A 20,192-nucleotide genomic window follows, 5' to 3' on the forward strand; every position below is an offset into this window, starting at 1 on the left:
ATATTGGCGCTGGGAACAAAGGGAAACCTGGAGCTACCACCATGTCAAGAGGCGTTAGCAGACTCATTTCGGAACAGAAAACAGAAAGAATTAAGTGGCACTGAACACAACTACAAACATGACTGACCTGGCTGGCCATTTTGTCCAAAATGTATGGAATGAACTACCACTCTGATCACCTAAATCTGAACAGAATATTCAACATTAATACTTGTGCTGACACTCCAAGTAATGACAAAACAGCATTGGACATCTCCAGATTTCACCTCTTATATTTACATTTGTTTTATTTACATCAAAACGTGTTGCACATTTTGACTGCTTTAATTAAAAAAAGTAAAGAAAAAAATGCCACACTCACAAAGATATACAGATGATGAGACATTGCTGAGCAGAGATAAGACATGGCACCCATCTCCCAACGCATTCAAGACGAAATGACACACTCCCTGCCAGTAGTTTAGTATGGATAAAGGCAAACCAATTGTAATATTTGAGACTGAGTGATGCAGAAGGAAAGCGTAGGGTAGAAATCTGAATGGACAGACATAAGAACCAAGGTACATAAAAGGGTGAAATACTATGAATTTTCATTTACAGTTAAAATAAAATTATGTCCTTTTTGTCTTTGGCCACAGCTGATCATGGCAGAGTTGTCTTTAGGGGTTGTGAAGCAAGGGCAACTGCCCTGACATTGCATTTATTGGGGCCTTTAGAGGAACAGCTTTATTCCATAAATTTACTTCCTGACTGTGCAGTTAGTGCCTCAGTTCTCATAGTTGCAGAGATAATAGACTCTAGAACAAAATTGCAACAATGATACTTTATAACAGTCAGGCCCTTGGGGAAGCTGCAAGTTGTACAATAATTGCTTACGGAACTCATATTGGAAGTCATACTTCATATAATTATGAGGCCCCAATAAAGTATGCTTTGCTCCTAGCCCTATGCAAGGATGTAGTTTCTATATTGGAACCCATGGGTCAGTGCCTAGGGTGCAATGAAATAAAAAGATAAGAGGGGGTTGCCCCACTGCTTCTGTAAATACTTGTAATGCACGCCGAGTGTATCTATCAGCAAAGAATGGAGGGGCAGCCTAAGGTGGTGACATGTTCTAATAAACCCCTTCACCCACCAGCACCAAAGACAGGCCTGGCTTGTTTGTGCCAGCAATTCCTTATAATTATAATATAAAACAAATTTAGAAAATTCTAACAGAAAAAAAAGAAAACAAACACTAACGGAACATGCCAATAAAAAATAAAATGAGTAATGGTGCAAAAAAAAAAAAACTGTAAAAAGGAGCATAACAGTAAAATGACTGGTACAAAAAGCAGCAATAAAAACAAGTCACAGATAGCGGGCTAAAGAAAACCTAGAATTAGGAAAAGACATTTGCGTAACTTCAATGTCACTCTTGGTTGACCAAAGCAATCGAACTTTCTAATTTAAGATTAGGATAGTAGGAAAGTTCATTGATATCCAGCAAAGATGTGGAATTGGAAAGGGTAGGAAAATGAGAAATAATTACTTTATCTTTTAGTACAGAAGGATGTAGTAAATTAAATATTAGCAAGAAAGTTGAGAAAAAATAAGTTGGCACTTAGGAGAGAAGCTGGCAAGGGAAGTTGGCACTGATGAGCTACCAGAGGGAGTTGGTGTTGGCAATTCTCTGCTGTTAGAATGGTAGGTGCCCAGGCCCTGCGATATAGGTATCCAAGGAGACACTGCGCTGCCTCATTTGGTGTCCAACCAACATGCTTTGCTGTCCAGGCAAGTGCCCACCAAGAGGGCCTTGGGGAGATAACATTGGAGCACCCTGTGGGTACATCTCCCCTGATACACTCCTCTGTTTCATCATCATAAAGTTCTGTTGCACCATCTGTGGTGGAGGCACCATCCCTGTCCTGCCCATGGTGGGAAGTGAGGGCATTCCAATTGATCGCTGTGGGCCTGGAAGACTTGGTCCTAAACGGCCTGGGTGTTGTTCAGTCATCATATTCTGAAGTCCCAGAAGGTGCATGTTCGTTGGATGTGGTTTTGGTGTCTGTGTACCCCCCTTAGGAAAGTACTGCAAAGTGCTGCTGGGTTTCTCTGAGGGCATGATTCTTGACAAGTCAAATTCTGGGATGCCAGTGGCTGATGGTCGAATGACCTCTCCCAACTCTGGGTCAGTAAGCACTGAAGGCAGAACATGGCCATAAGGATCTGACATCCTGTGGGGTAAACGTGCCTGGGAAGTTGTGTCATCTGTGTAATGGTGTTGCATGGAGCTGCCTCCCCCTCCTTGGTGCCCAGGCTGCAAGCGTGATGGGAAGACCAGCTGGTTGGAGGACATCATTTGTGTGCCAGGACCAGGGCAACAAGGATCTTGTGTTACTGAGGAAATTAATAAAGGGTTCTGCATGGAGGGTCCAATTGATGGATGCATTGGAGGCCCAGGGGCAGCGAGAAGAGATGGTGGCTCATGAGAAAGAGTTGACTGTCCTGGAATATTTATGCTCCCTATGGGGCTTTGTGAGGAGTTCAAGTTTAAGTGCAAAGATATAGGAGGATTCATCGTAGAGCCTGAAAGAGAGTGTATTTATGTCATGTAAAATATCTCTGTCCATGGATGAAGCAAGAAATGTAATGCAATCTTCAGTTTTTTGTCTAACCTACCACATTTGCCCACCTATTTCTCTCCATAATGCTATCTGTGTTTTTGTTTTTGTTTTTTAAATAAGGGTAAATCTCCTGTATTACCATGTTATCACTGCTGTATAGAGGTGGTCGCTTACCCTGCACATTTTCTAATCAGTTTTAGTTTTCCCAAACTCCCTACTTTTTCAGTTTTTTCTTGATGATCTTAAGGGTGTCTTATAATAAATGTTTGCAATGTTTGGTCCAGGTTTAATCACCAATCATCAGGCAGTGTGTACTCATAACCTGTTTAAATACAAAAATCCTATTGTTTGCTATGAGCTACTGTACATGAGCAAACTTATGTGCCTTTTATTATATATGGGGGTAAATATTTCCACCTCTATTTCTTTCCACCTACATGTACTTGTAATTCTCTCAGTCCTCTGCTTCCTTGGTAAAGTTACACTGAAAATCTCTCTGGGCTTACCGTGTTGATTTCCTGGTGGTAGGAGTACACGGTCGGGAAGAAGCTCGTCATCCGAGGTGGCAATGGTTTTGATGGCATTATGATACAGTGGAGTAGAGCTAGGCATAGCATATTTGGACATCTGGGACATCATTAAGGACAAAGGATTTTGAGAAGTAAGTCCATCTAAATAAATAAAAGTAAACAGGCAATTAAGTATACAGATTCTGAAATCAGATCTTACCACACCATCAATGTATGTTTTATGGGGGTGAATACTAGTACTTGTTATTCTATGTAAATATCTAGAAAATACATATTGTTGGTAATACCAGAATAAAGGTCACAGTCAGAAGCATTCTGTATATAGCTGCAAAGACACTCAGTGAAAGCAAAGTGTTAACAGTGATTTTTGGAATTGCTCTGCCATGTTTTTTTTCAGCATGCTAAGTGTAAGTTCAAGGTAGTTGAGACAGTGCTAAGCTTGCTGTGCTGCATATCTGGAACAGGCACCTAGACAGCCAGAAAGGTGGAGTTTGATGGCAGGACCAAGGCCAATACATTTGAGCAGAGACAGAGCTCACAGGGACTGATTTGTAACTTACCACATATTTAATGCCAGTATATAGGCAGTGTAAAGTAAAGGGTAATAAATGCATAACAGTGTAAGACAGGGGTGCCCAACCACCGGGCTGTGGACCGGTGCCAGGCCTTGGGCTGTGCTGAACCAGGTCTCTGGTCTTGGCTGCAGTCTATAATAGCTTCAAAGGCAATGAAAACTGCCCCAATTACCTGCGATCCCAACTCCTCACAGGAGTTACACGGCGTTACATGCAAAGTGGCAAAAACTTTCTACTGAGTGAGACAAGGACCAAAATACTTAAAGCTCTGTACAAAGTGGCTGAAAATATAACCACTTAGGTGGGAGTAGAAGAGCAAGGGGCTGGGTACATCTAGTTGTAGGGAAAAATCTCAGGTCTCCCACTGATTCGGTATTATGGTGAGTTGTATTATATTTTATATATTACAGTGTAATAATAATAGTATGAATAAAGTACATAATATAAAATGTATTAGCTACATTTACATTATATATGTTAAAATTAAATTATATAACACTAGTTTATGGTGTTTTATTATGCTCCTGAAATGTGCCCCTCCCCATCGGTCCTTGGAAAAATTGTCTTGCTTGAAACCAGTCCGAGTTGCAAAAAAGTTTAGGGAATGCTAGTGTAAGGAACACTGTTCAAAAAACGGTAATTTTCAAATGTATTGCAGAGTCTCTGCTCCTGCTCAGCCATGTCCATATCCATGTTAATAATAATAATAGGCTATCACACAATTAAGTACACATAAGGGCTCATTTAGGAAGCAAGTGCAGGGTGCACAATTCTCATGCAATTCCCCATGTTTTTTACCCAAAATGCAGGTATTATAGTTGTATTGCATTTACAATTAGCTGATTTGCACAGTGCAGGTATGGAATATATTATCTAAATTGTTAGGACCCAGGGGAATTATGGAAAAGGAGTCTTTCCACATGATTAAAAAAAATAGGATTGTTTTGCAATCAGCATAGATTTTGGCAAGCTTAATTAACATCAAATACACAGTACTGTACAAAATAAAAAAAAAAGTTTCTTTAAAAAGGACTCTATGGCAAATTTAAACACATATATAAAAACATACAGATTACATACAAATATTACAGCAGGCCCCACTTATTACCGCTTACTAAAAGATGACATTCCCATATTTTGGAAGTACAGTATATAAATAATGGGTTCATGACTAATAGATCCCATACCTGTATTAGATATGCTTTCATCCTTAGGGTTCACTTAAAGGAAAAGTAACACTAAAATTTTTTAAGTAAAAAATCTATTCTACCCTGCCCCAATAATTGCCCTATCATGCAAACCACTTAGTATTTTGAATGCTTTATTAGAAAATACCTGCTAAAACTTGGCTTTCGGTCATTAGAAGTAAGGCGATACAGCAAAGGAAGGAGCAGCATCCACTATGCGATTGATTGATCAAGTCTAGCTTTCTTCTGTATAGGAAGGAGTCAGGCTAGGCTCGATCAATCAATCGTCGCATAGTGGATGCTGCTCCTTCCTTCGCCGTATTGCCTTACTTCAAATGACCTGAAGCCCAGTTTAATCAGGTATTTTCTAATAAAGCATTCAAAATTCTAAGCAGTTTGCAGGATAGGGCAGTTATTGGTGCAAGGTAGAATAGATTTTTTACTTAAAAAAATGTAGTGTTACTTTTCCTTTAATCCAGCCAAATCCAGATTTTAACTTGGGCTAAAGCATTTTTTTTATTTTTAAAGGAGAACTAAACTCTGAAAATGAATATGGATAAAAATGCCATATTTAATATACTGAACTTTTTGCACCAGCCCAAAGCTTTAGCATCTGAATAGGAGCAATGATCCAAGACTTTAGGATTGTCACAGGGGGTCACCATTATGGAAACTGTCTGCAACACACATGCTCAGTGTGCTCTGAGCAGCTGTTGAGAAGCTAAGCTTAGGGGTTGTCTCAAATTATGAAGCAGAAAATTAGGTTTGCCTGTAATATAAGCTGATGCTACAGGGCTAATTATTAAATTCTGATAACAGGATTGGTTGGAATGAACTGCCATTTAGTAATTATCTGTATTATTTACTAACCAGCCTTATATTGTGACATTTCTATTCTATATATGCAGTATATTGTGAGTCGGCCCCTAAGCTCAGTAACTGACAACAGCACAGAGCATGTGCAGGGAATCAACAGAATAGAAGATGGGCAGTTACTGGGGCATCTTTAGATGCACAGATCTTCCCTGCTAAAGGGCTTTGGTTGCCCAGGGCTGGTACAAAACCAAAACATAATGTACAATATTTCGAGCCTATTTCTTTAGTTAGGCTTTAATTCTCTTTAAATCTGATTCAGTAGAAATGTCTGCATTCAGTCATTTATCATTTAAATTAACTGCACAAGATAGCTAAAAAACACTTATTCCTCACATAAGGAAGGGATTTTGAAAATTATATTTAAATTTAAATATGCAAATCCAAGCTCATATTTAGAAATGACTTGGTCTTGAAATAGAAGATTGCATTCTGCAATTTGTAAGTTGTCACAGGCTTCTATGCTCCCTGTCGCTTGCGCCTTTAAAAGAGCATTCTCTGTGTTAGGCAGCACTCTACCCAAGAGGGTCAACCCACGTTGAAGCCTGTCCTTAGTGCCTTCCTTAGCACAGGGCTCTTGACACTTCTTTCTGCATGTAGCACTGAATTTTTGATCTGGCACTAAGTGCAGAAAGCAGCATTCCCTGGGGCACAAGTGCTTGGCAATTGAGCATTAAGGGGCACTCTCTATGGTATTGAAATTCAAAAATTATTTTGGAGGAAATAGAGGCAAGTGAAATACTACCCAATGGGCAAGTCACAATTCACTTGAATATATTTACTGAAAAGGGGCAGCAAAATACTGTATTTGGAAAAGGTGCACAAATGCTTTTTAATAAGTATATTCATATGTGTCCTGAGAATTTATACTATACAGCATATTCACACAGATGCACACATCACCATCTCAAGTCTTACCCTGATCCATAACACCAAGAGATGCTGTAGGATTTAGGCCCATTCCCTGCTTGCTTGATGGTATACCAGGGCTGGATATGGTGGCTTTAGGAGATGAAGCCCACCCTGGAGAAGGTGCATTCATCTGTGGTGACTTTAGCCTTCCAGGAGAGGCATTTGGTGAGCGTCCACTAATTGATGAGCCCAACACCTGGGGTGACTTGAGAGAATCTGGAGGGTTGGACAGAGGCAAGCCACCCATTTGATTTCCTGGAGTTAGGGGAGACTTTAGGTTAGAGGAAGGGGAAGAAACAATGGGTGAATGAATCTGACCTTGGTGTGGGGATTTAATGTGGCTTATAACAGGAGATTCCATTTGGTTTGCATTTACTGTAAGTTCTGTAGTTCTACGGACCAAGTTCCTGCTGGTAGCCATGTGATCTAACCCAATACCTGAAGTAGTGGTACCAGGTGTGGAGGAAACTGGTATGTGGCTAAGCCTTGTAGTGCCCACCACTGGCCCTTGATCTGGTCCAAATATGTCCATACTGATCTCCTGCTGCATGCCAGGATATGAACCTTGCCCTGGGGGAAACCCTGCCTGTCCTTGAGGAAATTGGCCAGGAATCATCTTCTGGGGTCCCCCAACCATGCCACTTCCATTTTGTGCTCGTGCTGTCCGCACCAAATCCTCTGAACCAACACCTCCCTGGGAATTTATTAAGTCTCCCACTCCCCTCATTTTTTGGGGCAGAAGCATTTGCTGCTGTGGAGCCATTTGGAGGTTAAGGTTCATATTCATGTTCACACTCATGTTCATATTAAGATTTCCTCCTCCCATTGTAGGGTCAATTTCCCTCCCTGTACCTGACTGAACAAGGGTAGGACTCAGCATTCCTCTAGACATCCCAAATTCCATGCCCACAGCAGAACCTGCTCCCATGGTTTCTCCAGGGAACATGGAAGGGTCACCTTGCCTGTGGGTTATCATCATTTCAATTCCCTGCCCACAAGGCATGGATAGTTGCCTTTGCATAACTCCTGGACGCTTCTCTATCAACTGTTGTCGCAGCAGTTCCTCACGGGCACGAGGGTTAAGAAACCTTTCCATTTCCCCTTGGATACCTCCAGAGTATGCCATACCAATTTGTGCAAAGTTACTTTGCCCTCCATCAATGGGTGGCATATCCTCACCCCAGCGAGCTGGTCTTGACATGACTCCCACTCCATCCAAAGGAATATTTTGCATGGCTCCATATCTGCCAGAGAAACGTGGACCTTGAAATGGCATTCCCCCACTCCGAAGCTGCATTGATTCTTGGCCCTCCATGGGTACTTGTAAACGATTACCAGGCCACTGCTCTCCAGGTTTGCTGTGATAAGGTGGAGGTGGTCCCCGAAGAATAATTTCAGGCCCCGATCTTCCATGTATAGCAATGTGTTCCTCTTTTCTCCTTTTCTCTGCATAATATTCTTCCTGCAATTTCCTCCATGCAGCTTGCTCTGGAGTGAGACTGTCATGACCCATCCTCTGCATCAAGAGGCTCATCTGGTGCCCCATATCAGGCCCAGTTTGGTTGCCTGCCAGATCTTGTTCCATTACTGGACCCCCCAAGCTCTGTGTCTGTGTTATCATCGATTGCAAAGGCTCTTCATATTTCTTAATATGACCTGGAGTGTTGGCAGGTCCCTCACCGGTGCTTGAGGTGTGCTTTTGAAAGGATTCATTGGCTGCACTACTTCGGAGAAGCAACCTTTCAATGTCTCTAAGCGTCTGAAGAGAGCGTTCCCTATGCTCAAGCTGCTCTTTAGAGAGACCTTCTGTGCTTAATGTCACACTGTCTCCCTGGTTAGCATCACCCAAATGTGCATTATCCCCAGGTAAGAGAGTGCTGGGTGGTTGGGACAGGGGTGGTGGTGGATCAGAGTGTCCACTGGCAGGGTGACTGCTGCCATTACCTAGCGGAGTTAACTCTTGGTTTGTCTCATCAGTACCGATTTCCTGCGATACTATTGTTGCAGGACCCTGACCAGGTGCAGGTGAAGGGTCTTCTGTTGATTTTTGTAGTGCAGAAGTGGGAAGGCTTGGTACAGGAAGCGTTTCTCCAGGATCTTGGGTACTTGAAGGTTTTTGGGTTAAAACCTGAATTAAATATTGGGGATAGGAGCTAATCAGAATATGAAATATATTACTACTTTTTAACACAATACAGTCACTTTTTCAATATTCAATTTGAACAAGATTAAAAATAAATTCTGCTCTAACATAATCCTATTATAATAAACAATGTGTTGTTGCTTTAATCGTTTGGGTTCTTCTTTAGCTCGGCTGTGGGAAACAATCTAAGGTCCTTAAAAAATTCACACTCACTCTGGTCACTTTTATCCCAAGCCAATTATCCTACCAGTATGTTTTTAAAATAGGATATGAATGCCATGCAGATGCAGAAAGAAAATAACAAACCACTCTAGAAAAAACTCTGACTGGAATCAAGCCTAGGTGTAAGGTACCTGGGCACACTCCTCGTGGTGTACCTGCCCTGGCTCAACATGGCGCATCTGGACTGTTGCGCAAATGCATACAGGCCGACACTTGCGTCCGCACATTTGGCGTATGTATGCGTGCGAATTGACGCCAACGCATGTGCATTGCGATAAAAAGCACGCCAAGGGCTTAGAATCACTGCAAAGTGATCATTACGCTAGTAAAGACACTAAGCCTTATTCCTGCTTTGATATCCTCGACTTTCTGACCCGGCTTGACCTTTGACTCTGAACCGTGCTGCCTGAACCGACCATCTGCCTGTCTGACCATTCCTCTGCCTCATGATTTTGCTGTAGAAGCTTAGCTTGACACCCCTGCCACTCCTCCACTTGGTCCAGTCCTGTTTCACTCCCAGTGACTGTTCTCCTCAGTGGGAGGTGTAGGAGAGGTCTTTCCTCTACGAATTCTTCCAGTGACACACTCCTTAGCTACCTGATACTAGGAGACAATGCTATCCGGTGAGCTGCTCTATTAATCCAACAAATCACAAAATATGGGTGTGACATTTAATAAGACCATATGCTCTGATATACTGCCTCCATTATCCTGTATGATGCACATCCTGTATGATTTCCGGGTAATTAATCTTAAATAGCCATTTTAGCACAAGCCTCATTATCTGCCCTCCTTTCACTAAGAGTATTTCCTATGAATACAAGCTGTAGTCCATATTCCAACATATCTTCCAAAGTTTAAATGTTAAATAAGCCCACCAATGAGACTTTTCTTTGAAAAAAAAAAAAACCTGTGATTCCATGTTTCAGCAAAAGAAATATGTAATAGATCACAACCTCCCGTGTAACACACCCCTTAAATCAATGGTTCCTGAAATTTGGGTCTCTTTAAGGAAGCCCTGTCTGAAGGTCAGTTCTGGGTGAGGTTTTGTATGTCCCAGATATTCTTGGAATGATAGTTGAATTACAAAAAAAAAAGAAGAAAAAATACATTTTTTTGTCTGTAATCTTGTTATTCAATTTTTGGGGACCAGAGCAAATGTGAAATTTTATAGAGACATAAGCATTATCAGTGTGTGTAGTAAGCAGTGCCATACCTCATCCAGCTTTCTACGGGGCACATTTTGCTTGTGGTAAATCAGGATAGAGTCAGTACGTCCTTGTAAAACAGCTTCTGCTGCTCTGAAAGGGAAAATGATTATAATATTTGTGATGGTAAGAAATTAATAATCACTGCTAAGGGGGAAAGTAAATAAATATGATCTACCACATGATTTTATCTTTACTTATATATAGAGTGTTTATTTTTATACATTAATGTAAGGAAATCAGTTACGTAAGTTTACGCTGTATTTGTATCTCCTCTGCAAATAATTTGATTCTCTTTGGTTACTCCCTTAATCCAATTCTCCACTTGTATTCTTTAAACTTTCCTGTTTATTGGTGCAGTACTCACTTGTTTGCCAAGAATGTTGTGAAGACATAAACACATTGTGAAGGGGTTTTGGAAGGACCTAAGGACCCTCCACCATCCCCACGCAGGCTGGGGCCAACTCCATGGGAGGTGCTAGAAGAACTAGTGTCGTTAATCCCAGGAAGAGAAGCAGATCCTGAGCCTGGTAATGTTGGTGTAGACATAACTGATTCACCTGCACTGCAGTCTAAGACAGAGAGAATGAAAAGGGATACCAGGAATCAGAGTGAGCAAGTAATATTACTTTGCCAGCAATGGTCCAATTAGAAAAAATAGCTAGCAAAAAAAAAAAAAAAATTGATAAAGGAACAGAGTTCATGGGAAGGTTTCTAAAGGTTTGTTCTGAAAAAGTAAAGTATGGGAAATATTATGCAAATAGTGTCAATAAGAAAACAGCTGGAAGGAAAGAAAAAACATTACCTTTACAGGAAACAGAAAAAATGATTATACATGGTAAAGAACAAAGATTGAAGAGATACAAAAATAACAGAGAGAGGGCAGCACTACCACACATGGCCAGCAGGAGGTGCACTGCAAGTAAGCAGTGGCTGCTTTGATGGCTTACCTTTGTGTAAAATTTAAATGGTATCAGTACTGAGATTAACTGGCCCCCTGCATCGTTCTCACCTCAGATTCAGGCTGTAATCCCCCTGTATTGTTTAAAAATGTAATCCCCTGTGTTGTTCACACCTTTTAATATCTGCATTGTTCACCCCCTGCAGTGTTCACACCTCAGGTTTAGGCTGTAATCACCCCCATTGTTCACCCCTCAGACTGTAGGTACCTATGTAGGTACTGCCAGGACTATGCTGCCTGTGTGTATGGCACACACAGGCAGCTAAGGGCAGGCAGAGCATGGCACACACAGGCAGAGTATGGCATACACAGACAGCATAGGACAGGCAGAGTGCTGCCTGTGTGTGCCATACTCTGCTTGCCCTATGCTGCTTGTGGGGGGTGAACCTGGCAGGGGTTTGTTGTGGGAGTTTGTTAGCAGTTGGAAATAGCCATTAAATGGTGTGTTATTATGTACTGAGGGTTGCTGTGCTATCCACAGGGGAGGAGGAGGTGCTACCACCATTGTGATAAAATAGGCGTGGTTCGAAGTGGGTGTGGTTTCAAAAAGGGGAGTGGCCAAAACTTGCTTCCATTAGCGGCCCTCCCCCATGTATGCTAGAGAAATTCCGGCCCTCGGCACCGCAGAAGTTGGACAGCACTGTACTAGATGGTCTCTGACAATATGCCGAATACTGGCACCTTACTTACTGCGGGTGACAGCATGGGTCTTTTCATCCTCCTCGCTGTCCGCTCCTGAACACCACTCGTCTCCGCTATATGGCTGCTTTCGTTCCAAGACACAGCGACGCTTACTACGGGAAGGCAACTCTCCTGGAAATTGACCAAGTGTAGTGGTCAAACCTCTATTCCACAGGCCTCTTGGTAGTATTTAAATACAGATGCTTATCTCACCTTTGGGGTGTTGCTCCAGAGGGGCGGGGCCTGTTTCTCCTTGCTCACCCACATCTCCAGCTGGATCTCTTTGCCCTTTAGCCTGGTTGGACCCCTGATTCTGTCCACTTATCAGACCTACTCCACTTGGAGAGGCATTATTGGCTTTGGGGCTAAGAAGCCCAGCCCCTTTGGTCCCCTGGTTCACATTTGGAGTCTGTGACTTTACACCACTGCTGGAAACATTTCCATGATTGGCCACTTTGCTTTCAGGGTGCATCGGACTAAGCGTAGCAAGATATGGTGACAGGGGAAGGAATCAGAGAACCTAGGACAAAAACATAGTTCAAAAAAGGTCAATTGAGACTGAGAAAACAGTATAACTACCAAATAAAATGGCTACAATGTGAATAAGAAGGCTGTACACACAGGTAATGTTGGAAGAGTATCAGAAATATGATATTTCATATATTTTATGGAATACATATTAACATTATTTTTCATAATTCACTAAAGGACAACTGAAGGACAACTAGAGCATGGCCTAAATGTTTTCTATATATATATCTGAAAGGAAACAACTGGTAAAACAATAAGATATAATTAAAGGCAACAACGGTAACATTAATAATATATACAGTGGCTTGCAAAATTATTCGGCCCCCTTGAACTTTTCCACATTTTGTCACATTACAGCCACAAACATGAATCAATTTTATTGGAATTCCACGTGAAAGACCAATACAAAGTGGTGTACACGTGAGTAGTGAAACGAAAATCATACATGATTCCAAACATTTTTTACAAATAGATAACTGCAAAGTGGGGTGTGCGTAATTATTGAGCCCCCTGAGTCAATATTTTGTAGAACCACCTTTTGCTGCAATTACAGCTGCCAGGCTTTTAGGGTATGTCTCTACCAGCTTTGCACATCTAGAGACTGAAATCCTTGCCCATTCTTCTTTGCAAAACAGCTCCAGCTCAGTCAGATTAGATGGACAGCGTTTGTGAACAGCAGTTTTCAGATCTTGCCACAGATTCTTGATTGGATTTAGATTTGGACTTTGACTGGGCCATTCTAACACATGGATATGTTTTGTTTTAAACCGTTCCATTGTTGCCCTGGCTTTATGTTTAGGGCTCTGGCACACGGGGAGATTAGTTGCCCGCGGCAAAACTCCCTGTTCGCGGGCGACTAATCTCCCCGAGTTGCCTACCCCTGCCATCCCACCAGCGAACATGTAAGTCGCCGGTGGGATGGCAGATGCGGCGGGGCGATTTCAGGAAATTGCCTAAAAAGACTCGCGAGTCTTTTTCGGCGATTTGCGCGAAATCGCGCCGCCGCGTCTGCCATCCCGCCGGCGACTTACATGTTCGCTGGTGGGATGGCAGGGGGAAGGCAACTCGGGGAGATTAGTCGCCCGCGAACAGGGAGTTTTGCCGCGGGCAACTAATCTCCCCGTGTGCCAGAGCCCTTAGGGTCGTTGTCCTGCTGGAAGGTGAACCTCCGCCCCAGTCTCAAGTCTTTTGCAGACTCCAAGTGGTTTTCTTCCAAGATTGCCCTGTATTTGGCTCCATCCATCTTCCCATCAACTCTGACCAGCTTCCCTGTCCCTGCTGAAGAGAAGCACCCCCAGAGCATGATGCTGCCACCACCATATTTGACAATGGGGATGGTGTATTCAGAGTGATGTGCAGTGTTAGTTTTCCGCCACACATAGCGTTTTGCATTTTGGTCTCATCTGACCAGAGCACCTTCTTCCACATGTTTGCTGTGTCCCCCACATGGCTTGTGGCAAACTGCAAACGGGACTTCTTATGGTTTTCTGTTAACAATGGCTTTCTTCTTGCCACTCTTCCATAAAGGCCAACTTTGTGCAGTGCACGACTAATAGTTGTCCTATGGACAGATTCCCCCACCTGAGCTGTAGATCTCTGCAGCTCGTCCAGAGTCACCATGGGCCTCTTGGCTGCATTTCTGATCAGCGCTCTCCTTGTTCGGCCTGTGAGTTTAGGTGGACGGCCTTGTCTTGGTAGGTTTACAGTTGTGCCATACTCCATTTCTGAATGATCGCTTGAACAGTGCTCCGTGGGATGTTCAAGGCTTTGGAAATCTTTTTGTAGCCTAAGCCTGCTTTAAATTTCTCAATAACTTTATCCCTGACCTGTCTGGTGTGTTCTTTGGACTTCATGGTGTTGTTGCTCCCAATATTCTCTTAGACAACCTCTGAGGCCGTCACAGAGCAGCTGTATTTGTACTGACATTAGATTACACACAGGTGCACTCTATTTAGTCATTAGCACTCATCAGACAATGTCTATGGGCAACTGACTGCACTCAGACCAAAGGGGGCTGAATAATTACGCACACCCCACTTTGCAGTTATTTATTTGTAACAAATGTTTGGAATCATGTATGATTTTCGTTCCACTTCTCACGCGTACACCACTTTGTATTGGTCTTTCACGTGGAAATCCAATAAAATTGATTCATGTTTGTGGCTGTAATGTGACAAAATGTGGAAAAGTTCAAGGGGGCCGAATACTTTTGCAAGCCACTGTATAATTTTTTTTCTTCTTTTTTTAAGAAAATAATAGATATGTGGAATAGCCTTACAGGAGGTGTAGTGGACACTGCTTTCTCCTGTTTTTCTACTTATCTCCACTGGGCAGTATAAAACCTGGGGCAGTTTCCAACACAGCAGGATGCTAGTACAGTAAGCTTCTTAGAAACCTGTTTACAAACATGTCTTTTAACTAGGACATTTGTCTGATAATATAGAATTTGTATTTTATTATACACCAAATCCATATTTTTGGCCTAATGTTGATCTGAATTCAAATCACAATTTTCATATTCAGATTTGAGATAAATTAAAAACTATACAGCCAGTGGAGCAAAAGTTTTGCGTTCAATTGTTTAGGTCACAGCAGCTGTGGTTGCAATAACAGGCATTGCGTCGGTCTGTGTGCAGACACATGGAGGGAGCAGATTTTGGCACAGAAATAAATGATTATGCATTTTTGTGCAGAAATCTGCTCCATCTGTCTGCACACAAGCTAATGCAAAGTATTTGCAACAGGCCCTATACAGATTCCTCAGTGTGAAGCTGCTGAACTTGAACATAAAAAGGAAAGCGTAATAAGCCAAAGGACTGTCACCATCATCATGGGAGGCAAAAAAAAGCAAGGACAAAGTAAAAAGTTATACAGGAGAGGAAAGGTACTGGTACCAAAAGGATAGAGGAGAAACTTAAAAGGGAACTATCATGAGATTAAGAAACTTTTTAAGTATCACTTAGAAATGTTGTACTGTTTCTGGGTGTTACACTTCACTACCCACCACACTATTTGTCTCTCTTCATGCAGCTGTGTAGTTTTCTTTTTAAAATTCAATAGGTAACCCTAACAAATAAAACAAACTCATTTTTAAGTGATATATATATATATATGTTTGGTTTGTAAAAAATGGGCCACAATGAGCACTGACTATATATATATATTCGTGAGCAATCACTATGACAATGGTTGCACTACTTGCTTTATCTTCAGTGGGAGTGGTTAAAGGGGGCATGCCAAAAAGTAGGCTTGGCCTGCAAAATCTTTGCACCTCTATCCCCCCCCCCCCCACAATTTTACTTTGAAAATATGATAACCTTATTATACATAAAAGTTCAATAGATTATCCCTTAAGTGTTTCTTTAAGATTGCTTCATGGGTTTCTTATATGTTATATTCACATGCCGAGACAGTCATAAATGCTAAAAGGAGCTCAGTCATTCTGTAGGAAATATAAACAGGATATGTTCAGGGATTTAGGGTTGGACAGTATATTTACCTTAAGCTACAGCCTTTGGATGATGTGTAACCAGAAACTGTCTGATAAAATAACATAGTATATATTACGTGCTGTGTCCAACTGTTATTTAGTAGTAATGCACTGAATCCACTATTTTGGGATTCGAACTCCAAATCCTTTGTGAAAGATTTTGGCAAATACCGAACTGAATCTGAAGCCTAATTAGGCACGAAAGGTGTAAGAAGAATTGCTAGCTCAGCCCATGGTGAAAAATTTTCAACTGCTCCGATTATGTGGCGAAATCACATGATTTTAAGGATTCAGATTTGGTTCGGCCAGAATCCTGCCGAAAAAGGCCAAATCTTGGCTGAATCCTGAGCCGAATCCTGCATTCGGTGCATCCCTATTATTTGATAATCACACATTTTGACTTAAATTCGGTGGTGGTGCTGTCTTTAACTGAATCCTACACTTTAACAGATGAAAAGTAATTCTGAGCATCTTTCTGATACACATTAAAAATTTGAAAAAATTTGTAAATATAATTGTTATTATAAGGTAATATATGCGTGACTGTTCACATTTTCTGCACCAGACTGAATCCTGAAACAATGTAGCAAATCGGCAGATTAACAGATCTGGAGAAAAACTGAAATTCTGAAATACATTGTTTTATATCTAGAGAATAGAAAGGGATTAAAAAATACTGCATTCAATTGCAATAACATTTATAAATGAAACATCATTTAAGAATGGAATGTGTTGCTTAAATGTACATTCAATATGCAAAAAGCCGTTTTTGGGTGAAGGAGCCCTTTAAACTTTATGAGATGAGTGTATAATAAAGATTTTTTTCTTTTTTAACTTTTTAAAAGGCCTGTCTTTTGAATTTTCAGAGTGCCCCCCTATTTTCTTTTTTTGTTCCTGTGTCAATGGTTTGTTCGTTCCCTTGAGCGGAGGGTTTGCGTTGGAGCACCTGGATTATCCTTTTTACTCTGGTGAGTTTTCTATAGAGCAGGGATGCTAAATTGCTAGACATAAGTACGTGTTTTGAAGGAGCCCTTTACCCTTACAGTTGAAATTTTGTGGTGCAATTGGCACTCTAGAAGAAGGCTACATAAATTAATGTCATATGAAGTATTTACAGAGATGGTATAGAGCACACTAGGCATAGCACATACAGTATCCTTTAAAATGGACATTTTAGGTAGCACAACTTTGTGATATGACATAAAAAAATAATGCAAACCTATAGTCAGTTGGAGGCATTAAGTAGTCATTTTTTTTATTTATTCCTTTTTATTGTTAATGAGCAGACAAGACAGCAGACAATGTGCTACTCTGCATACAGATGTGCTATGCAATGCCTGCTATCTCCTCCCCCCTAGTTATGTTGCCTTTTATTCCCTTCATCTTCTCGTTCTGCCTCCCTGCTTTGTAGAAAGAAGAGGAACTGCAGGTAAATCTGCCAGCGATTAGCAAAGATCCTTCGTTGTGCACAGAAGGGAAAATGGAGCTTCAATGAAGAAGCTGAAGAAATGAATGATATAAATATGCCGGTAGACAGAAATTTGCTGGCAGACAGTAAAGAAAAGTGACAAGAGGCAGCAATATGACTTAGCAGGGAGAAGAAGAAAGGCAGTACTGCCAGGGGCTGCACCACCTTTGTAGGTAGCTGGGGGGGGAGGGGTGTTACTGAACACCCGTGGAACACAAAAAGGAGAAGCATATTTAGGACTGGAAAGAAACATATTAACTTGCTCTGCAGAAACAACCTGGAGCTCTAGAGCCTCACTGACACTGATAAATATGTCTTGTACACCCGCCCTGCTCTTAGTCACTCTGCCTGGGTTACTGCACACAGCCATTCTAAACACCATGGGGATCCACTCAGCCCACAGGATCAGAACCCTTGTCACCCACAATGCTGTCATACACGCTTAGCACTCTCACACATATTGGTTTCTATTGTGTTATTTCAGATACACCCAGAGCTTTGCATATTTCCATGTAGAGTTCTTCCACACAGAGCTTTCTACTTCACATACAGCTTCAAGGAGAACAAAATGAATATTTTGGCATGAAATGCCATATTTTATATACTGAACTTGTTGCACTAGCCTAAAGGTTTGGCACCTCTATAACAGCAGTAATCCAATCCTTCAAAGTTGTCACAGGAACTCCCCATCTTGGAATTTGTTAGGCTGTCATTGACACTCACCTGCTGAATGTGCTCTGGGCAGCTGTTGAGAAGCTAAGCTTAGGGGTCCTCGCAAATTATCAGGCAAAAATATCAGGCTATAAGGCTAATTAATACATTTTTCTGCTAACTGCATTGGTTTCAGAGCAGCAATATATCAATGATCTGAATTAATTACTAATCATCTTTATATCATGAGAATTATATTCTATAAACAAAGTATATTGTGAGTTGGTCCCTAAGCTCATTAACTAAAATCAGCACAGAGCATGTTTAGGGAATCAGCAGAAAAGAAGATGGGGGCTATTGAGGCTTCTTTGGAGGCACAGATCTTCCTCGCTAAAGGACTGTAGTCACATTGGGCTGATACAGAAGCCCAAAACATAATGTACAACATTTCTGTACTACTTCTTTAGTTAAGCTTTAGTTATCCTTTAAAACTTGTCATTGTAGTCTTACTGCCAATCACATAAACACCCCTACGCTCTGCATGTCACAAATGTACACTGCCCAAGATATCAAAAAAGCATGGTTGCTGAAAATTATATAAGCAAACTGGCTAACACATGAAAACATGAAAAAGTGAAAAAGCTATGCCAATGTTTTAGCTAGAAAAGAAGATACTTATGGCAGCCCTCGGCATGTGATTGACGGTGCCCCAATGATTGCCAATTTATAAAGTTGGGATACCGCGTAAAATGCAATCTGTAAAAGGTTTATAGAATTTTTTGGTACTGCATGCTAAAGTCTTTAGGGCTAAGTCATTTAAGGCTACAGATAAAGCTGGCATACAGAGAAAATCTTTTTCCCAAATGGAAGTCAATGTTGCTGCTGGCCATATGATCTATTGTGCCGGCTTCATCTGGGAATATATGTCACAGCTTAATTGCTGTGTGCCAGAATAGGAGCTCAGTCACACAAGGTTTGTACAGGTACTACTTGCTATTCTGTACATCAGCACCCTCACTGTTATTATGCTGGCACTGACAGTGTGCCAAGGACATTATAGAAAACTTAATAGTATAGTATATATTTGTATATTTTTGTCACTAATACCATGATATATAGAGGGTACAATGACAGGGATTATTTGCTTTGCTGGTTTATTAAACTGACACAATAAAAAAAAGCCCTAGTACACTGTATTAGTAGTTAAGACTAGTCATCTGCCTCTGAGTAATGATACAAAGGACATATCCTCAAAATACTCTACAACGTTTCAGGCTTAGGGATATGCCACATTCCAAATAAATAGTTGTCTGCTTCTCTACACCTATGTTTTGTAGGCAGATGGAGAAAGTAGCCTGTGGAAAAACACAAGCCGAGATCAGCCCCTCCACTGACACCAGCCTGCTATCTTGCCTGCACCCGTGAGCACTGGCGCCACCTGGGTGCAGGCACACACAGCATATTTACAGCAGGCAATGGCAAAAAGTGACACTGCAAAGCACATAATGATTTCTGAACTATAGTAACCTTTTAACTAAGAAGGCGGCTTGTAGACCAGCAGTTGGTTTATAAAAAGATTAAGGTCATAAGGAATGTTTTAAAAAATCAAGGACACTAATAAATGCTGTTTCTTGAGCTGCAGGGCTGCATTTTATTTCAGTGCAACCAGTTCAGATATTGTAAATGGGTTTCCTAGATGTTTCCCTGGTTTTTACATGATCTACTAACCTTAACCTACTGTAAAATACTATGATATAGAGGGTTACAGAAACAAAGTTCTAATAGTCTGTGAAGTAAGGGTTGTTTTTGCATAAGGGGTGGAGTACACTGCATGTGCAGCGTCTGTATAGGAACATTTTCTCCAGACTTTGGGATGCAACTTGACTGCAGCAGGACAACTCTCCAGAACTTCCCTGGAGTCTACAGCTGCGGTAAGAAGACTCTCTCCAATATCTGGTTGGATGTGCTGATTGAAATCTATATATATTAAGTATTGTTAAGGTGGCCCTACAATTAAACATCCTCTCATTTGGCAAGGTGGCCAGACAAGCAGATCATTTCCCAATATGTCCACCTTAAGGTGGGCAACACTGGATTCAATCAGTCATTTGGCCCGAATGCCAAACAATCAAATCCCATTAAAGGAACAGTAAA

At 41.4% G+C, this 20,192-nt stretch overlaps 1 protein-coding gene across 1 annotated transcript in view; it reads right to left on the reverse strand.

Moving 5' to 3' along the window:
- Positions 1-256: 256 nt before the first annotated feature.
- The window catches only part of bcl9l (B cell CLL/lymphoma 9 like), a 29,974-nt gene continuing 10,038 nt past the window's right edge, over positions 257-20,192 (reverse strand). The window contains exons 2-8 of the mRNA XM_002932924.5: positions 12,112-12,418; positions 11,908-12,030; positions 10,624-10,828; positions 10,265-10,349; positions 6,690-8,811; positions 3,113-3,277; positions 257-2,568 (exon numbers count right to left, since the gene is read on the reverse strand). Of these exons, the coding sequence (XP_002932970.1) occupies positions 1,679-2,568; positions 3,113-3,277; positions 6,690-8,811; positions 10,265-10,349; positions 10,624-10,828; positions 11,908-12,030; positions 12,112-12,370 (3,849 nt within the window). The 5' untranslated portion in view covers positions 12,371-12,418 and the 3' untranslated portion in view covers positions 257-1,678. The remainder of the gene's footprint in view (positions 2,569-3,112; positions 3,278-6,689; positions 8,812-10,264; positions 10,350-10,623; positions 10,829-11,907; positions 12,031-12,111; positions 12,419-20,192) is intronic.

The sequence above is a fragment of the Xenopus tropicalis genome, chromosome 7, assembly GCF_000004195.4.
Source record: "Xenopus tropicalis strain Nigerian chromosome 7, UCB_Xtro_10.0, whole genome shotgun sequence".
Lineage (NCBI taxonomy): Eukaryota > Metazoa > Chordata > Amphibia > Anura > Pipidae > Xenopus > Xenopus tropicalis.